Here is a 20,612-nt window from a genome sequence, read left to right on the forward strand (position 1 = left end):
CATCTGAGGATACAGGGGCTTCGGATGACGATGGTGAAAGCTCATACAGCGATGGCGGGGAGCAAGCGGAAGGCGAAAGGAGGCTGCAGGATTTGTCATGGTTTGTATTTTACACACCGCCCGTCGCTACTACCGATTGGATGGTTTAGTGAGGTCCTCGGATCAGCCCCGCCGGGGTCAGCCACGGCCCTGGTGGTTTAAACTCTTTCAGTCTCCTTTCACAACTGCCAGACATGGGGATGGGAGTACTATGGTTTGGAAAAGATGAGTAAACTGAAGCTCAGCAGCATATCAATACTTAAGAGAAAAGACACTTCTTTAATCTAAATATTGTTGGGTTTATCCAACCCAACGTAAGATGAGATCAGCTGAAAGGAGAAAAAAAGGGGACGAAAACAAAAGGGCAAAAAACCTTTATTGAAACACAAAGAAAGCAGATTTTTAGGAGCCACATGACATACAAGGTGCACACCAGGTGCATCAAGGCAGAGTCAAACAAAGCCGTATTATGAATAAAAGCTGATTTGCAAACGCCGTACAAAAACCCCTTTCCGAGCAGTTCATCTCTCCATGGACAGAGAGACAAAATGGCGTGTCGCCTGAGTCGCCTGATTAGAAGCTGAATGGGCCGAATTCAAGAACTGTCCTCGCTATCGTAGCATCTGTTCCTCTTGATCTGCTCCTCCACCGTCAGGCCTTCATTGTCCTCCGTCACAGCGGCCACGTCGCCGCCGTCGTCGTCCCCTCGGCTCGCGTTGCTCACTTCTATCCCGAAATCCAAAAGGTCATCTAGTGCCGATCGAGAAGGCTTCCCCCCGCCGGCTCCACCAAAGAAGTCAGATGTGAAATCGGATATCAGGCTGCCGGCGCTCAGGTCGGAAAAAACATCTCCGGGGAAGGCCGCCTCTGATTCACAGGCTGCCTCTGTGAAGACGTCTGACCGGCGGCCCGTGGGCTCGGTTTGTTTGGCACCCGCCGGCTCCGGAGCGTCCCCCCTTTGTGCTAAACACAGCAATTCACTTGGCATCTGATCTGCTTCTTCGCTGGCAGCGTCCGGGACAAAATGCGTCTCAAACGGCGGCGAATAAAGCCCTTCGAGCAGGATTTCCTGCTCAAATGGCGCCTGACGGGTGTTATTATTGTTATTGGCATTTCCATTCACCGCCTTCGCTCCTGGAGCGTCCGCGTCTATCACGGTGACCTTCACTCCCTCCTCAGTGCTGGAGCCCTCATTATTTCCTTTATCTACCTCCTTCTGAAGCGTCCCCTCATCTACCTGCCCGTTTACCGTCACTTCCTCCTCCTCCCTCCCGGCTCTCTCCTCCTCGTCTCCCGCCTGCTCTTTGATGCTTCCCTCACCTCCCCCGTCCTTCCCTTCACTCTGCCGCGTCGCCTCCACTTCAGGTGCCACTTCAGGGCTCATTTCTGCGCCCGCTTGCGCCTCAGAAGCATTATTTGACTCTAGAGGAACCCTCGTCGGCTCCTCGTCGGCCTCCTTCCCGCTTCCCGGTACACAGTTTTCCTCATGCGTGTCGTTTCTTTCCTGAGGGGCGGTTTGTTCCAACGCCACGGGGGCGCCGTTTTCTTTAACCGAAGGCCGATCCAAGTGGTCGGGGGCCTCCTTGGGGGGCCACGACGGCTTGACCAGCTTCAGCTCCTCCTCGACTGCGTAGGATTTCCTCGGGGAATCGGTGTTGGGAGGCCACGTGACAGAAATTTTACTGGTGGGCCTCTGTTTCCGATCCGTTAATTTGCTCGGGTCGCTCCCCTGAGTTGCCCCGGGGTCTGTGGCTTTCCTCGGAGCGGACGGGGACTTCACGGGGGAATTCTTGTTGTTCCAAAGTTCTTTGTGTGGTTTCTGTCCAAATCCCTCATCGTAATTGCCTTTGGACTTGAACAGTTGTTTGTAGTGTGGCTTGCAGTACATTCGTCCATGGAGAGAGGCGTAGTTGCCGAGGCTAAAAACAAACAAAAAAAAGTTAAAAAAACAGACATAACTTTTGAAATGTTTTTGTTCCTGAAGGTTACTGCACCTCAGTTTGCCTCCGCAGTGCTCACAGCGAAAGCAGCTTTTATGGAAGTTTTGTTTGTCTGCCATCAGTGACTCCATGGGGTACACCCGCTTCCGGCACACCCTGCACAGTTCGGACTCTGGAACTCGAATTTTCTGCAAAGAGACACATTTTTACGGTTTTGACAGATTTTATTTATTTTTTACCTAAATCAGATTTTATTGATAAAACAATAACAATCAGACACAATTTCAATCAAAAAGGAGTTTCTTGATTTCTTTGGTTTGTGAGCAGTAACATATTAGTGTAAATCTGATTATAACACTTTAAACTTCATAGAAAGTACCTAATAAATTAGCTAAATTAGCAATAAAATTATCTTAATCAGTGTTCCCTCGTTTATACCCGCGGTAGGTGAAATCCGCAAAGAATTATAGATACTTTCAAGGCCATTAAACTCCTCGCATTAACACTTTCTCTCTTATTTAAACTTGGAGATTTGTAAAAAAAAAATAAGTTCAGCTTTATAGAACAAAAACCAAAGATCTGATCGCAATCGAAGATTTATGTAAATTTGGCAAACTAAACACATTATGTACAATAAAAAGTAAATTGATGAAGTCAACAGCCAATCAAGACCCAGAACACATGGCACTTTATTTAAAAAAAGGAAGAAAAAAATTGCACCGAAAAAAATCAATCGCAAAAAGTCAACCGGGATATTGTGAGGGACTGTTGTATATCCTCACTAGACGAATTAGTCAAGAATTGGTTATTTGAAAAACTAAAAAACTTGAGTTAAACCGCAGTTATAGCAATTTCTGGTAGCAACTTGAGTATAAATTGTAGCTACGCACTTTTTGTTTGTCAATTTAGACGCTTATTAACCCTTATATTGTGTTCAGGTCAGAACTGACCCATTTTTACATTTGAAAATGGGTCAAACACAGTAAAAGTGACAAAGACCAACTCCTATAAAAATAGTGTTATGTTGTTTTTAACATGTTCTTGTGGCATATTTTTGATGATGGAGGACATATATGAAGTATTAGAATATTACTTTAATGAAATCATTTTAAATCAGGGGCGGACAAAAAAAAATTGAGTTTCAGAAAGATGATATTTGTGATATAATAATAAGCTGGGTGGACCACAAGCTCCCTGCTCCAAGCTCTTTGGGGGAGGGGAAGGGGGGTGGGGTTATACCACCAACGGTCGCGCCTACAAGTTAAAGGTGAATTTCAAATGAACTCTTGTTGAATCCCAGAAGATGACTTTTTTGTGTGTCTATATATGATTACATTACATTTCTAACTGTGTACAATTCTTAATAATACTTAAAAAAAGTTAAAATTTTACATTTCTGTAAATATATCCATAAATATTTCTTTTGCCACATTTACAGTCTTTAATTCTGATCAGATCTTTGTTTTCGTTCAATAAAACTAGACTTATTTTTCTACAAATGTAGAGTTTCAATAAGAGAAAAAAAAATGTAAAAATGTTATCGCAAAGAGTTTTATGGCCTTAAAACATTAATAACTCATTGTACATTTCACCTATCGCAGGTTATTTTTTAGAACTTAACTCCTGTGATAAATGAGGGAACACTGTACAGTAAATAAAAATATTTTTATTGCTAAATAGGCTACTTTATTAGCCACTATCTATGAATTTGTCACTGTCTTTACATAACTTTAAAATTGCAAGAGGAAATCGTACTGCAGATGATCACATTTGACCTCTGCGGTGCTGCGAATCAGTTTCGTTGGGTTAAATTTTTCACTGGACGCCAAAGCTGAACTGCATCAAACAAGAGGGGGGTTACTAGTACTTCCTACATAAATGGTAGATAATCGCTTGAACCTAAGTGAGTTCAGAGTTTCACAAGGTCAGCATCCAGTAGCCAATATAAGCCATCTACTGTAGCTAGACCACTCCCACATTGCACCTGATCTGTAATGCTTGTCGTATAAGCTTACGGTTAGCATCAAATTTACACCAAAGCTGCCAATATTAGCTAAAATTTATCTTCTTTTGTTTTTTTTCAAAATTTTGTTGACTTCAAGTCAAAGCTCTAAGGTAGAAAAACACTTTTGTAGTTAAAAAAAAGGAACAAATCCATTTCAATTCTTTAGCAGTAAATTCTTCACATACTTGTTAGATGGTTTGTAGTTCATATAAGTGTTTTTGGGCAATAAAAAAACGACATTCCATAGAAATAAAAAGTAGAAACACAGCAAAGATCATGCAAAAACATTTTATCAAAGTTGCCAGTACTTTATCAGCAAGAATAGCCCCTAATGTCCGGTACTAGTTGTACCCTTTTATGAGACTGAGAATTAAGCAGTAAAGTGAGTCAGCTGGATAATGGCGAGCACACAGCAGGCGGGTTAAACACAACCAACACGCCTCTTTAGTATCCCCACGATGCGCAGCTCCATTTACCCGACACAAACGTCTCCTGCTGGTGGGTCACGATCTGCGACGACCTCTGCTCCGTGACCCTGAAACCCAGGTTCTGGAAGACTCCCTGGCTCTCGGCCCACGACTGCTGGAAGCTCCTCAGCAGCTCCTCGGTGGAGGCCTCCGGGGGCACGTCCACGGTCGGAACTCTGCCCCTCACCACGTCGGCGTAGGACGGGGGGTTGCCGCGACTCGACGTGCTCCCAGAATCCATTTCGCCTCCCGTCAGGTTTCCTAAGTTGTCCACGTTGGAGAATTGCTCTGCGACGGATCCGGAGTGACTCCCTTCTGACTCCCTTCTCTCGATTTGCTCCCTCAGCTCCCGGGCCGCCTGGGAGCTGTGCTCTCCCGTCTCAAACACATTCTTTATTGCTTTGACGTTGAACGTCGGGATCTCTTCCGTTTTTGGGGTTTGAACGTCGGGCTCTGCGTCTTCGGTGTCGCTCCCCAGCCTCTCCGTGATGACGATGGGTTCTTTTCGGCTGTAAGTTTTTGGCTGGGGTGACTCAAACCTGTTGACGAGCTTTGACAGGTCTACTTTCGGGAGGTCCTCTTTCAGCAAGTCGAGGGTCGCGGCGTCAGGGCATTCTTCGGCATCCGGCCCCAAACGTTCGGGGATTTCGATGGGATCCTTCCGGAAGTAGGTCTTGTTCACTTCAGCCCTCTGGGCCTCCTCGAAGAAGGACTTCTTGTCCTTTACCGTCATCATGGAATCCACCATCTCCGCGACGTCCACCAGCTCCTGCTCGCTCCTCTCTGGGGTTGCCTCCCAGTCGACCTCTGGCATTGCCACTGGAGGAGGAGGAGGAGGAGGAGTCATTTCGCGGGAAAGCTTGGAGGTGGTGACTTTCATCAACTTCTCGGAGCGATTGAGAGTGGGAGACATCGTGGTCCTGCTGAAGGTGGGAGTGAAAGATTTCCGAGGAGGGGGCGGAGGTGTCCCAACCGACCTGAAAGGCGGAGGAGACGGGGTCACTCTCAAGGGCGAGTCCACCCGCCGGGATTCAATGCTAATGAACGTGGGCGATGGGGTCCGGATGCTTGCCAACGGGGAGGACACCCTCTGCTCGGTGGCTTGGCTCATCCCATGAACTCTGCTCTCCTGCATAGTCTTTTTCTCCTCCACCACCTTCTTCTGTGTCTTCTGCGCTGCGCTAACTTGTGGCGCTGCAACGCTGAAAACTTTTTTGTCAGGTTTTGGAAGCACAGGGGGAGGTGGCTCCTCTTTCTTCACGCATTTCTCCAGAAGCGTCAATTTAGTGTGGACGATCGTTCTCACATAAGCAAACATCTCTTTCAGCTTTTTCTTGCTTTGCTGTTTGGCGATTTCACTGATGTTCTTCTTTTCGTCTGCACTCATGACCCAGTCGGGAACTTGGCCTATGACCTCCCTGACGGTGTTGGTGTCCAATCTGCTCGGTTGGCCCTCGAGCTCTTTCATCTGAGCCAACAGCTTCTGCAACGTGTTGGACTTCTCCAAATCAGCGTTTTCTTCAACCTTGGCGTCACGTTTATCGGTTGTTGTCTCAGCTTTCGATTTTATCTGCGTTTTGTTTGCCTCTGTCGTTTGTTGCTTGGTTTGCTGCTGATGAACGATCTCCTGCCTCCTCACCACCCGCTCGGTGACCACCACCTCCTCGTGACGCTGCTCCGCTTTGACGCTCTGCTGGCTGTGGGAGGCAGATATGACATCCCGTCCTTGATGGGTCGCCGTCTTCTTGGTCAACTTTGGCAGTGAGACGGTAACCGATGGCGCCGGCTTCACCTCCACCTCAGTTTTCTGCACCTGCTTGGTTCGAGCGTCCGCTTCAGTGGCCGACACCACCTTCACTTCTGTTTTAATATCAGCTTTTGCTGAAGTCAGTTGTTTGCTTTCCACACTCACTTTCTGCGCAACGCTGCTTTTTACCGTTTCCTTTTGCTCATCTTTTTTCTCCATCGGAGCTTTAAATGTTTTCACTTTAAAGCTCGGACTGACTTTGGGAATTTTTGTCGCCTGAATGGGTGCTGGTTTTCCCTCCTGTGGCGCATTCTTCACGTCCTCGCTTCTTTGGGGGACGGAGGTGTGGCTTGGCAGATTTTCCCTCACCGGGATCGATGAAGCTTCCACAGATTTGCCGCTGGATTTCTTCATGAAGTGCTGCGTCTCCACAACTGAGGAAGTGACCACGTTTGAGCTTGTTTGGGTTTCCGAGGCCTCATGATGAGTCTGATTAGCAGCTGAGGAAACTTTTTCACTCGTATGCTTTACGGAAACAAGCTTTTTATCCAACGTTGCCATGGAAGATGCAGTGGCAGCTTTTTTATTTATTGCTAAAGTAGTGGGTTTGCTAATAGGCTTTTGGGACTGGGTCTTCTCAGTTGGCGCTACTTCTAGAACCTCTTCTTCCTTCCTTTTCTCCACTGCAGACTGACTTATACCGGCAGCGGTTATGCTAACCGGTGGTGAAGTAGGAGTGGTGACCCTACTCATCTCCTCTGCCTCCTTCTCCAGCTTCTGCTGGCGGTACTTCTCCTCTGCCAGCATGAGCGGGGTCTTAAATTTGCGGGCGTACGGTTTGGCCTTTGGAGCTGGAGCCGGGTCTTCTGGTGGGGGCAGTTTAATCGGGGGGACAAAGACTTTTCTCGGTGGCTGTGGACTCTGAGTGGGGATGCTGGGTATTTTTGTGGGTGCTGGTTTGGTTTCGCCACTGGTTACAGTCTGCTGTGTTTCAACTTTTGTTTCCTCTTTTTGTTTTGATGTGGATTCTATTACTGGAGGAGGGCAAACTTGAGGTGGAGGTGGAGCTTTTTTCTGCCATTTGGGCTTCACCGGTGCGGGCTGCTTGGGCGGTTCTGGCGGCTTGGGCACTTTAAATAAAGGTTTGCCAAACGGCTTCGCAGGTGGAGGCTGAGGTAGTGCGTTTAGCTCTTGCGGGGACGGAGGCGGAGGGAGAAAATCCGCGGGAGGTGGAGGGAAAAATTCCATCGGAGGTGGAGGCGGAGGAGGCGGCAAGTCGCTGTCCTGCCTCATGATCGACGGCCGGGATGTTGAGGGCGACGGACTCTCTGTCACCGGTGACGGAGGTGGAGGAAGGGACATTTCGGACTCAGATGGAGGAGGCGGCGAGGATGGGGGCGGAGGGAAGTGGATCTCTGCCTTGACGGTCTTAACGCCTCCTTTGTTGGGGTTCTTGCGGTTGAAATTGGGGTTTTGCTTTTCGGTGAGGACCTCGCTTTTCTTCTGCGTCGTTTGGACCTGCTTCTGTGTGACGGTTTTCTCCGTCACCGCCGTCTGCACCTGCTTGACCGTCGTTGTCTGGCTTATTTGCACGTTGGAGACGCTCTTCTGTTTGATCACATTCACATCAGCAGATTTCGTCTCCGTTTGATCCTGATTGCTCTTTTGTTTCGTCTTCATCATAAAAGGCTTGGGAGCAGGTGTTTTCTGTGGAGGCTGCACTTTCTGATGACAAGCCCCTGCAGGATTCTCTGTTTTGACTACAGCAACTGCGTGCTCCTCTTGGGTTATTACCTGTGTTTTCAGCGATTTGGTGTCATGGTGCCTCTGTGTGCACGTTTCGCCACTCTGAGCGAGGTTTTTCACGGCGGAGGTCGAGGTGACTGCCACGCTCTTGGATTCCTGTGTGGATTCACGCTCCGTTTGCTCTGCAGCTGATGGGTTTTTTACGACCGCTTTTGTTTTTTTGGGAGCGTGCGAGCGTTTCTTGCTCGTGTACTGCTTCCTCTGCATTAGTGACTTTATTGCCCCTTGGACGTCCCCTCTTACCACCTCTTCTTTCTCCACCTGTGCTGCCTCCTGCCCCTCGTAAAGGCATTTTATGGAAGTCCTCACGTCTCCCTCGATGCTCCCCCTCCGTTGAGTTCTCGGAGAGGTTGTCGGCTCTAGCAGGAGCTGGATGGTGCCTTTGACATCCCCTTGCTCACTTACTTGGTGCTGGAAGGACTTCTTCTCGCTGGACGCCTCGTGCAAACTTTGCATGGCGGTGTGAATGTCCCCTTTGATAATCTCCGCCTTTTCCACCTCCTTCACGGCTTGTTTCGCCTCCTGCAGGCTCCTCAGAGTTCCTTTGATATCCCCGGGCACCAAATCTTCAACAGTTGCCTCCGTTTTGACCGACGCTGATTTTTCCAGCGACTCCAAAGCGCTCCTTATGTCTCCTCTGATGATTTCAGGCTTTTCCATTTCTTTGGGCTGATGCTGAGCCTCCTCCAGACTCCTCAAAGTTGTGGGTATGTCTCCCTTCACCACCTCTTCTTTTTCGATGACCACTTTTTGCTTTATGGCATGGTTCAGTGAGTCCATGGCGGCGCTGAGATCTCCTTTGACAATGTCCTTTGTTTCTAGATTTCTGTAGGTGACGGCCGGCTCTGTCATGAACACTTGAACAATACTGTTCACATCAACAGGCACAATGTCGTCCTCTGCCACCGTACGTCCGACCGTCTGCTGATTCTTCCGCAGCAGGATTTTGGTTTCTTCCACGTTGCCGCCAATGATGTGCTCCTTTTGGACCTCTTCATGCTCCTCACTCGACTCTGACTGAAACTGCTTCAAGTAGTCCAAGGCACCAGACTCGATGCACGTAGTGTAGAAGCTAACGTTTCCCCTCTCCATCTCTCCAACTCGTATCCTTTTCGACTCCTCCTCCCCGGAGTTGGAGAGGAGACGCTGAAGAGTTTTGGTGACGTTCCCTTGAATGATATCCTCCCTCTCCATGCTGGTTTTCTCCCCTTTATTTAGAAGGGAATAGATGGTCATCTTGACGTCGCCCTTCTCGTCTTCCTGAATCAGAATGCCTCGCTTGGAGGAGCCCTCAGTCCTCAGCAGGTTGGTCATGGCCTCCTGAATATCGCCATGAATAATTGCCTCTTTCTCGACATTGATTCCCCGCTCCTGGCTGAGCAGCTGCTTCACGGTGGTGTTGATGTTGCCGCGCTCCTCCTTGTCAATAGTTATCCCCCTTTCTGCCGTCTCCCTCCGGTTCAGGAGGTTCATCATTATGCTGCTCAGGTCCCCACTAATGATCTCCTCTTTTTGGATTTGTGGGGCCTCCTGGTTTAGGAGTTTATACTTTGCCATGCGAATGTCGCCGATTTCATCCGCTTCAATTAGAACACCCTGAGATTCTACCATTTTCTGGCTGTAGAGCTCCTCCAGTGTCCCCTTGATGCTCTTGCCGATGATTTCGGTCTTCTCCACGCTGCTCTCGTTAAATTCGTGAAACGGCGTGGTCTCAAAAAGCCATGTGGTCGTTTTCACGTCTCCCCGCAGGACTTCCTCCTTCGACGCGACGGTCTCAGAGCCCTCTGATTCTCTGATGCTATCCAGCGGGTGTTTCTCGAAGAGCCACACGGACTGTTTGACATCCCCCTTCATGACTTCCTCTTTCTTCACCTTCTCCATGCCGTCGTATTCCACGCCGTCCCCCCGAATCTCGTCTATGGTGCGGGTTTCAAACATCCATGTGGCCGATCGGACGTCGCCCCTCTGGATTTCGCTGACGCTCACGGTTCTGACGTACTTCTGCAAAGTCTCGTCGGTCTCAAACCGCTGCTTGTTTGTCTTCACATCACCGCCTTGGATGTCAGCAATTGTCTTGGACTTGACTTTAATTTCCTCTGCGATCTCGTCCAATGGTTGTGTTTCAAACTTCCACCTGGCGGAGTTCACGTCTCCTTTATTGATGCCCTCCTCAGTCACAGCTTTGATGACATAGACCTCCTCCGTATCCCTTATGGAATCCAGAGGTTTGGTCTCGAAAAGCCACCGTGCGCCCACCACATCTCCTCTCAGGATTTCTTCTTTAGTTACCGTGGTTACTTCATGGTAGTGGCCCTCCTTGTCACGGATAGCGTAAAGCGGTTGAGTTTCAAACATCATCCTATAGTTTTTCACATCTCCCTTCTCCGTGTCGTTTCTGAAAATACTCGTTAGTTGCGAAACGGTTGTCTCACTTGATTCGTCCTTTATTTGATCCAGAGAGTAAGTCTCAAAAATGAAGCGCCCTTTGTCGACGTCGCCCCCCTGAACATCGGTCACTGTGCGCGTTTCCCTTCCTTCAGCGTCACAGATCGTGTCAATCGGTTTGTTCTCGAACATCCAGGTACAGTTCACCACGTTTCCCTTCTGGATGTCCTCAGCCTGCTGAGTCTTCAGCCTCTGCATGGTTTCCTCCGAAGTAGAGCTTATGATATCCGATGAGCGATTCTCAAAGATGCACTTCATCCTGGAAACGTCCCCTGACTGGACGTCGATTTCGGTGACCCGCCTGAAGGAGCCGCCCTCCTCCCCGGTGATGTTTTCCAGGTTCTCTGTTTCGAACAGGAAGCGAGCCATTTGCACGTCTTTGCCCTGGATGTCCTGCTGCTTGACTGTGCAGGTCTTCAGAACATTCTCTGTCTCCGAATGGTCGCGAATGTTATCCAGCATCTGGGTCTCAAACAGCCACGTGCAGGTCTTCACGTCTCCTCTGTGCACTTCCTTCACGTCGGTCTCACTCCTGTCAACTTTTTCGTACAGAACGTCCATTGGCTGAGTCTCAAACAGCCACCTGCACGTTTTCACGTCTCCTTTCTCAATTTCTTCCTTGGTTTTATGTTCTTCAACCTCAGCATTGCTGAAATGCTTGATCGCGTCAAGAGGTTGGGTCTCAAACAGCCACTTTGCTGTTTTGACGTCTCCGGACTCGATCTCCTCTTTGGAGATTCCTTTTATGATCTGGAACTTACTGACGCTCTCGTCAAACTGGTCAATGGGGCGCGTTTCAAACATCCATCTGCAGCTGTGGGTGTCTCCCTTTACTATCTCCTCCCGCCTGACTGTCCTCACCTCATGATAATGGCCAGAGCTGTCCTGGATGGCGTACAGTGGTGTAGATTCAAATAGATCCTTGTTGGACTTCACAGATCCACTTGTGACGCCTTCAACTTGGATTTTCTCTGTTCTTTCACACTTGCTTAAATCCATAGTTTCAAATCTCTCTTTATAGTTTGTCACATCTCCTTTGTCTTGAGCTTGAATATTTACAGTCCTTGTGATCTCCTTCTTCTCCTCCTGTATGCTCTCCAGTGGTTGGCTTTCAAAGACCCACTTCTGATGCCTCACGTCACCTTTTTCTTCCTCGGATGCTACCGTTTTTGTAAGCTTCCCCACCTGAAGCAGCTCTTTCAGGTTTTCCATGGGCACCGTCTCAAACAGGTGTTTGGCTGACTTAACATCGCCTCCTACGATATCTTCAGAGGGTAAAGGTCTAGCATTGGTGTTGTCTTTGAGGGTGTCCATCGGCTGAGTCTCAAAAACGAGGCAATGTTTTTTCACATCAGCTCCGATTATCTCTTTCCTTTGAATCAAGGAACTCTCCCACTCCTCGTCTTTGATAGAATCAAGAGTCTTTGTCTCAAAAAGCCATTTGCCTCTGTTCACGCCACCTTGAGTGGCTTCCTCTTGCGAAATTCCACATATCAGTTTTACCTGTGCCGGGTCTTTGTTGATCATATCCAGAGGTTGGGTTTCAAACATCCAGCGTGACGTCCTCACGTCTCCTTTCTCAGTCTCCTCCCGGCGGATGGTGGTGATCTCCAGCATCTCACCAGAATCTCCTCTGATGACGCACATGGGGAAGGTCTCAAACATGCGGGTCGTGGTCTTGACGTCCCCCTTAATCTCCTCAAGCTCAGACTTGAGGCTTAGGAAATTGCTCTCCTCAATAGTTTCACTTTTGCCCAAGGAGTCCAGATGCTGGGTCTCAAAGAGGTACCTGGCCGTTTTGACATCTCCTCCGGTGATGTCTTTACTGCCATCCGACTCCTGTTCGTCTTCTTGGTAGATCTTGTTAAGACAGTCGAGAGGCTGCGTTTCAAAAAGCCAAGTAGCGGTGCGGACATCACCTCTCGCCAGATCGGTCTGTTTCTCCGATTGATCTAGAGTTTCGGGAGCCTCCGTCCCCAGAGCGTCTATGGGTTGAGTTTCAAACATCCAAGCTGTGTATCGGACATCTTTGCCAGCTATTATTTCCTGCTGTGCAATGTTTCTCTCTTCAATCTCATCGGTGGAATCGTCTTTGATCGTATCTAGAGGCTTGTTCTCGAACATCCAGCGCCTCGATTGCACCTCCCCTTTGAGGATCTCGTCCCACTCCAAAGACTCATCATCGGGGCTTGAACATTCACTTGAGTCGTCGTTTTCAAACCTAAAGCGAGTTTGCTGGACTTCACTCATTTCTTTGCTTTCGAACGATGCCTTTTCTGCTTCACTAAGCTGGCTGAGGAAATCTTCCTCTAGGTTTTTGCGCACATCGGGATGTATGTGCTTGTAGAGGCGTTTCAGCTCCGCCATGCTCTTGTGCTTGAAGTACTGTTCCTTGCTCCCAGTGTAGCTTTGGCGGGAGGCAGACTCCTGAGACTGGGAGCTACTTTCACTGGCTTTCACTTGCAGATGTGATGGTGGAGGAGAAAAGTGATCAGTCGCCTTGTAACCCATAGATGAAGCAGAGGAAGCAGTCACCATCTTTGCATCAGACGACGTGTCATAACTTGTGGACACTTTGGACGATTGGTTAACAGGTGTCCATTGAAACTGGTTGAAATCCACATCAACCTATACAATGTGTTTGAGTTGTGAAGAAAAAGAAAGGATGAAAAAGTTTAGGAAAAGCAAGGAAAGAGACAGCTTTGAGAGTAATTTAAGAAACGCAGATATGGTTTGGGAGTAATTATTGGAAAAGTTCAATGACTTTTCCTGCCGACTCCAATTTATGCAAGTAGCAAAAGCATCAAAGAACCCTAATTTGGATTTAAATGCATGAAAACACACAGACATCTCACATCGTTCACAACTTGGCTTCTTTTTTTTTGTTACCCATTTTTGCAATTACTGGCTTCATTTAAATATCCTCATAACTCCAAGTTTTCATCCTGCGCCTCTCTTTTTAACTCGACGGAAAACAGTTTCCGACTTGCTGTTGATGAGGTTTTTTTCATCCAATCCAATTTATTTTCCATCAGCTTGCACGACTTCCGTTTTCGTTATGATATTGATACTTCATAAAAAAAAAAATAAAAAAAAAAAAAGTGACACCAAAATCCTTGATTTGGATAAACAGACAGCATCATTACCTTGATTTCCTTGGCTGGTGCAGCTTCCTCAATCGTTTTTTCATACTGCTGCTTCAAAGCCTGAGTGGAAACCTTTGGTAGGTCGTCTCCTCCAACGAGCGTAACTGAATTAAACACAAGAAGAAGGCTGCCTCATTAAGTCCTTTTGCAGTGAGCAAACTCAGAGAGAAGGAAATAAATCATTTTATTAAAAACCTCAGTAGTTTTCATTTTCCGAAACCATGCAGCGATGATTGCCCAATTTCCACTTTCCAATATTTTACCTTCCTGACTTTACCCTGATTAAATTTGCTGCTATGAACTCAATGGAAGATCATCTGCATTCCAGTTCATTTGCAGAGCTCATCCCTTATTCAGCCTTTAGTAGGAGCAGTTATTAATATACGGGACACAAGTAACTGTGATGAAAATGTGCAAAATTACAATATGAAAGGCGAGAGCAGAAGTACCGGTTTCATTGTAATGGTTCCCGTAACTCGTGGTCACATTGTTATGGTGCACCCTTTGATCGTGGATCACCTGTGAACAGATGGCAGGAAATCATTAGCGGAGTGACACTGCGCTCCTGCGACTGTGCGCAGCCAGACAGAACTAAAAGGGTTTTGTATGGGCGCTCATTTACGGCCTCATAAAACAAACAATATTAACGGAGGGTGTGCATCTGCGCTGAGTCCATACGCTATTCTAGGAAGTACCTCTTGGCGGGCGCTGCTCCTCACCATCACTTCCGAAGAGCTTGAGATCTCCTGTCAAAAAAGGGGAGAAATGGGTTACATTGACATACAGACCACCTCTTAAAGACCCGCTCCACAGAAAATTTGTTTGATGATTTTAACATTTCTAATGATAGAGGACATTAATAATTTAGCTTAAAATTGCTTATTTTCTGCATCGTATTATTAAGTGAAATGAATGGCCTGTCTTTGAACTTATGTGGTATATGAGGCACACCAAGACAAAAGACTCACAGACAAGTACGTCTGTCACTCAGACTTAATTAATTACTTTCCCAGTAATTTTAGAACCTGTTTGTGACACGCTAAACGTTAGCTTTATTAGTGTATTCGCAATATCTGTGGCACCCAACCTTGTTTGCAACAGACTGCAAAAATAAATATTCCTGTTTCTCCATGAACTCCCAACCTTGTCAGTAACACCTGGAAAAACACGCGGTCCGATGTGCTACACATTAGCTGCATTAGCATATTTACTGTAACAAAATCATGTAAAAAGCAAAGAGGCTGATATAGCTAAAAAAAATAAAAACATGTAAGTGTAAATATGCCAACTTCCAACCTGTAGTAAAATGTAAAAAACACAGTCTGACATGCTACATGTTAGCCGCATTGCTGTATTTACTGTAAAACAAAATCCTGTTTGCTACACGTTAAAAAAACAGACTGAAATTGCTGTTAGCCACATTAGCATATTCACAGTAACACAAACTGGTTTTCAACAAGTAAGAGAAAACAGGCTGTGACTATGCTAACTCCCAACCTTGTTAGTAACACGCAGAAAACACTGTCTGACATGCTAGTTGAATTAGCGTATTCATAGTAACACAAAACCTTGTTTCCAACATGTTAAAAAACAGACTGAAATTACTAGAAGAAATTCAACTGTTACTACGCGAGTTCCTAACCTTTAATAACATACAACATGTTAATAACGTAAAAAAAACCTGTCCGATATGCTACACATTAGCCGGATTTAGCATACTTACAGTAACCCTAAAACCTTGTTTGCAACATGTAAAAAATCACACTGTGTCTGCTAAAAAAAAAAAAAAAAAGGTACTTTAACTATTCTATCTCCCCAACCTTGTTAGTAACAAAAAAATAAAATAAAAAAAAAGATGAATTTTGAAAAAAAAACTTGTACTTTGTTAGCTCCCAGTCCTGCATCGCAACACGTTAGCCATGTTAGCCACGTTAGCGCATATACAAGAACACGCAACTTTGTATGCAACTCGTAGGAAAACAAACTAATAAAGGTAGAACAAAATTTATAGTGACAAGGTTAACTCTCTACGTTTTTAAAAAAGTAAAAAAAAAAACACAGACTGAAAATACTACACTTTAGCTATGTTAGCATGTTCACAATCACACCCACATTTGTGTGCAAGTCATAAAAAGACAAGCCGACATTTTGACAGAGGGCCGTGTACCTCTCAAAATTGCTTCAACAACACAACTAGAATCAACCCGTATATAAGGCACTCCAGATTATAAGTCATACTAGCGTCAGGCTTTTAAATGCACCCTATAGTGACAAAAATAAAGCTTTTTTTTTCAAATCATTGTGAATCAAGAGAAGTATATATAAATACACTTCGAAAATAAATGTATTTGTGACAGAAAATACAACGGGTGGGGATCTATGAACATCTTTGTTCATGGATCTATAGGAAATATCGGAGCTGGATATATCTGCAGTATTTCTCATCATTTGTGTTGCATCTGAAAGGTGTAAACTCTCAATAATATGGGGGTGGCTCTGTTCCAGTGGTCCCATCCACAACTTAAATGTAAATTCTCAATGAACTCTTGCCGCGCTGCGAAGACTATGGCCTAAGAAAATACATATTTTGGTCAATTTTGGCTAAAAACGGATAACCATAGCTAAAAGAGCACTGGAAACCCTTTGAAAATAGATCAAAATATGATCGTAGTGGGACTTTACTATTATCACTGTATAGCTGCATGCTGTGAAAAGGAAAACCAGGGGTATGCATCTCCTACATTGTGAAAAATCCCAATAAAATCCATTTCTTGCTTAGTGAGGAACATCAATTCTTCCTGAGGAGTCACTTTGTTTGAGAAAAGTGCTGGAAAATGAAGATAACCCAGCTATTTCCTTCTCCAGTCTGAAGGAAGCGAATATATATTTCTACTTGTGTGCTTCACTGTTAACATGACAGATATGCAGAGAGCGGGGATGTTCCTGTCTGCAGCAACCACTACTTCAACATCTGCCTTCACGTGAGGCCGGATTCTCGGGCATCAAACCTGTGAGACACAATGCTGAGCTGCAAGAGAAAGCAGCGCTGGCGATTAAACAGATTTGGACATTTTCTCCCATAACCCTTTATGTAAAATTCAGCATTCAGCAAGGTTCCTCTGCACTCAGCATCTCCGCCTGAATGGGCAAATGAAGGAAAATGCAAGGGGAGGAAGTGACCTTCCTCCGCAAAAGATCCGAGTCCTGTCCCACGCTGCTGCTAACACGTTCTGGCATTTTCTACACTCACCGGATGACAGATTCACGCAGGCGTGCAAAGTTCAAGGTGCCCTCTCTGATTTGACCTGCGTTAAGGCCAGAGTTTGTGTAGCTTTTTTTTTTTAAATAAAGAGCCACAGAAAACTATAAATTGTTCAGCAGCTTTAGAATGCTTCTCTCATTATAAAAGAACTCATAATTGGAATCGACAGCAGTAATCCGTCTTCCAGATTCTGTCGACTTTAAAAGAAGAGAAAGAAAAATGCCTCTCTCATCTGCCACCATCCATTATTCCAACCATTCATTGTGCACGGAGGAGTTGCACACTTCTCTAAAGTAGAGGAGTTCTCCAGCTTCACATTTCCAAACTCCAATTTAATGAGACAATCATTTATCACATCTACACAAATGCTAATTGGTGCTTCGTCAATGTATTTTTTTCCCTTTAAGAAAACAAATATGCTGACATGTTTGCATAAAACTTTCATTTAGGATTTAAAACAACAAAAAAGGGACATAAATTGCATAAATTACATGAGATCACAGTGGATATTGCCCAACTTCTAGTCATCTAAGATCCACCTCACTTGTAAGGATGCTGGGTTGTTGCTTCGCTCTACACGCCCGATTTAAACCAAGAGCTAAATAGCCCGCCTTCTTCTCAGCCAATCACTATTTTGTCACAAAATTCATAAATGGTTTTCTCTATTTATTTTAGAGCACATGTGTCAAAGTCAAGGCCCGGAGGCCGGATCCGGCCCCCCAGATCATTTTATTTGATTGTTAATAATGACCCGATGTTATTTTGCGTTTTATTTTTTTTACTTGCATAATTTTTACAAAATATATTTTTATAGATAGTGTAATATTGAAAGTTATTTCAATTATTTAAAGTTTAAGAATAATATTATATTATTATATTAATTACTAATAATGTTCTTGCCTTTTTACCATTCATAATTATGTTAAAAAGTTATTGTTTTAAAGTTTTAAAAATTGGTATACTTCTTGCTTTTTGGAGTATTTTGGTATTTACTAAGATTTTTGGGGGGGTATTTTGGAGTTTAGCGAATATTTCCGCTACATGCTAGCTGTTTTGGCTGGATTAACATTTCTATTTTTTAGCTACATGCTAGCTGTTTTGGCCAATTTAGGCTTTTTTGTTTGTTTTTTAGGCTGCTTTGGAGTTTATCTAATATTTCAGCTACATGCTAGCTGTTTTTGGCTAAATTTGACTTATTTTCTGTTTTTTTAGGCTATTTTAAAGTCTAGCGCTTTTTAGCTACATGCTAGCTGTTTTGACTAACCTATGTTTTTTTAGGTTCATTTTTAGCTAATATTTTAGCTGGGTATCAGCTTTTGCATTTTTAGCTATTAGCTTCAGTGTTTTCAGCTATATGCACTAACATCTTAAGCACCAATTTCACCTTACAGCCTTAGCATTGTCGCAGGTAATACTAAATATCTAGTTTATAATTATGTTAAAAAGTTAGTTTTTTGTTCATTCAATAAATGTTTATGCTGTTCAGCCAGTAACCTATGGTGTGTTTTGGATCTTGGCCTCCTGTGTGATTGAGTTTGACACCCCTGTTCTAGAGTGACACTTTGAACATTCTGATCTGATTGGAAGTCACATATATCATACATAAAAATTAAAGTGGCTAAAACTGTATTTGTTTTGAATAAGATTAAGCATTACTTATCCTGTCATGTCTTAAGAATGTTGTACTGTTCAATTGTACTGCCTTATTTCACTTATTGTGCTGAAGTGTGGGGTAATACATATAAAACTCATTTAATACCGTTATACCTACAGCAGAAAAAGGTTATTCGAATCATTCATAAAGTTAGATACAGAGAACATAAAAATGCTTTATTTGTGGAGTCGAGATTGTTGAAATTTGAGGACTTAGTAAAACAGCAGACTTTATTAGGCATGCTTAAAGTTAAAAACAGAGAGATGCCAGAGAGTCTGCAAAAACTATTTGTTTTCACCGCAGAAGATGAAAATCACAGGAGGAAATATGATTTTAAGTTTCCAGTTGCTCGCACCGCTTTAAAGCAGACATGTTTTTCTTTTGTTGGGGTAAAAGTTTGGAATGCTGAACAGGATATTTTGAAAAGCTGTACTAATAAAATATTATTTAAAAAAATATTTGTAAAGACAAAACTTGAGGAACATGTAACGTGAAGTTAGTATGTGGGGACAGGCGCTAAAAGCCATCTTTGTATCTTTTTTTTTTCTTTTTAAGACGTATTATAGGGGCTGAATTGAAATAAGAATTGTATTCTTCTCACTGCTCCTTTCCTATCATGAAGATATGTAGACTGTTGATGGGTAACGAACATGTTCATGTAATTCTCTCTTCATGAATGGAATAAAATACATCATATCAAATCAAAAAATGTCTAAGCACCATCAGAGTCCTGGCTATGGGGTTTATTCATCTATGGTCTGAACTCATGACGCAAGTTCTCATTGACTAGAACTCGACCTTTAAAGGTTATAGATTTATTGTAAGCATACATTTCTGTAACGCAAATAAATCTTTACTTTAATTCCTATGTCTAACATAACAAGGTCTTAGTTCAACTGGATGTTTCCAGGAATTCAAGCTGCAATATCATATGATAAAAATGTCTCAAAATGTACAAACTTTCTATTGATTGAAACTAAAAGGAAAACAATCGGAAATGTAAAAAAATTCACTAACGGGACACTGAGGTGCGGACATTCAAAAAATCTTTTAATACATTTTGTAAAATGCCACTTTGAGGGAGCTTTGGTTTAAAGTGTATAACACCTTATGGCATCTTTACAGTAGCAAATGGGTGAGGAATAAAGAAAAGCATCCCGCAATGATTTGATTTGTATTCACACTGAGCCATTGTGTTCCAAACGTAGACCGTTAATTGGAACTGGACATAACAAATGTTAAGGTCCCCCATAAGAAATGAATTACTTTCGGCTCTCGCAAAATCAGGCCAGAGCCTTCAGCGTCACTTTCCGATACGTCTATCACCATATTACAACCGATTTTCACCCCTCAACAGCGATTAGTCATGTTTTTAGAGGAACTACTTTCCCCAATATTGAGCGAACTTGTTCCGGCTTGTTTGAAGAATGTACCAGAGCAAGAATGGTTATACTGACAATACAATGAGTGTCTGTTTCTCAATGGAAGTCTATGGGACTTTGGCCTGTTTGCAACCCTCCTATTTGGAACACGAGAAGGGAGGGGTTGATCAGTCCATTGATATTCATGTCAGTGGTTCTAAACAGGAAGTGGTGCCAAGAAGCCACAATCCCATTGACTCCTATTGAAAAATAAACAGCTATTACACCGTCATTATATTTGTCAGGGTAACCCTTCTTGCTCTGATACATTTTTAATGTGTTCTTGGTAATTCTGATTTTTCTTTTGTAGTATTTTTTTAAGTTATGAATTGACCAATCAGATGTCTCAAGGAAAGTATGTGGTCTCACATCGAATGTTTGAAACGTTTAACAGATTATCATTAATCCTTCTCTCTCAAGGTTTAGGGGTGTGAACTTCTTGGAACCGTTTGGTTAATTTGAGCATTTTGAAAACTGGGAAAAAACAAGCGTGAAGAGGTGAACTTTCCCTCAGAAATGATGCTTTGTTTAACGTCCATGACAGTCACTTTCCACTGAGAAGGACCAGACATAGCAGAGTGCGCTTGATCGGTGTTCACGCTGTAGCTGTTACCATTTTTTAACGTTTTTTTTTTTATAAAAACAATTACAACTTAAAAATATATGAACTAAGTTTTAAT

At 44.2% G+C, this 20,612-nt stretch overlaps 1 protein-coding gene across 1 annotated transcript in view; it reads right to left on the reverse strand.

The window, feature by feature from the left end:
* Window positions 1–2,033: 2,033 nt before the first annotated feature.
* xirp2a (xin actin binding repeat containing 2a) overlaps window positions 2,034–20,612 on the reverse strand; it is a 77,152-nt gene continuing 58,573 nt past the window's right edge. Inside the window, exons 5-9 of the mRNA XM_024294387.2 lie at window positions 14,291–14,341; window positions 14,045–14,114; window positions 13,596–13,699; window positions 4,461–13,077; window positions 2,034–2,167 (exon numbers count right to left, since the gene is read on the reverse strand). Of these exons, the coding sequence (XP_024150155.1) occupies window positions 2,073–2,167; window positions 4,461–13,077; window positions 13,596–13,699; window positions 14,045–14,114; window positions 14,291–14,341 (8,937 nt within the window). The 3' untranslated portion in view covers window positions 2,034–2,072. The remainder of the gene's footprint in view (window positions 2,168–4,460; window positions 13,078–13,595; window positions 13,700–14,044; window positions 14,115–14,290; window positions 14,342–20,612) is intronic.

Source organism: Oryzias melastigma, linkage group LG2 (genome assembly GCF_002922805.2).
Source record: "Oryzias melastigma strain HK-1 linkage group LG2, ASM292280v2, whole genome shotgun sequence".
NCBI lineage: Eukaryota > Metazoa > Chordata > Actinopteri > Beloniformes > Adrianichthyidae > Oryzias > Oryzias melastigma.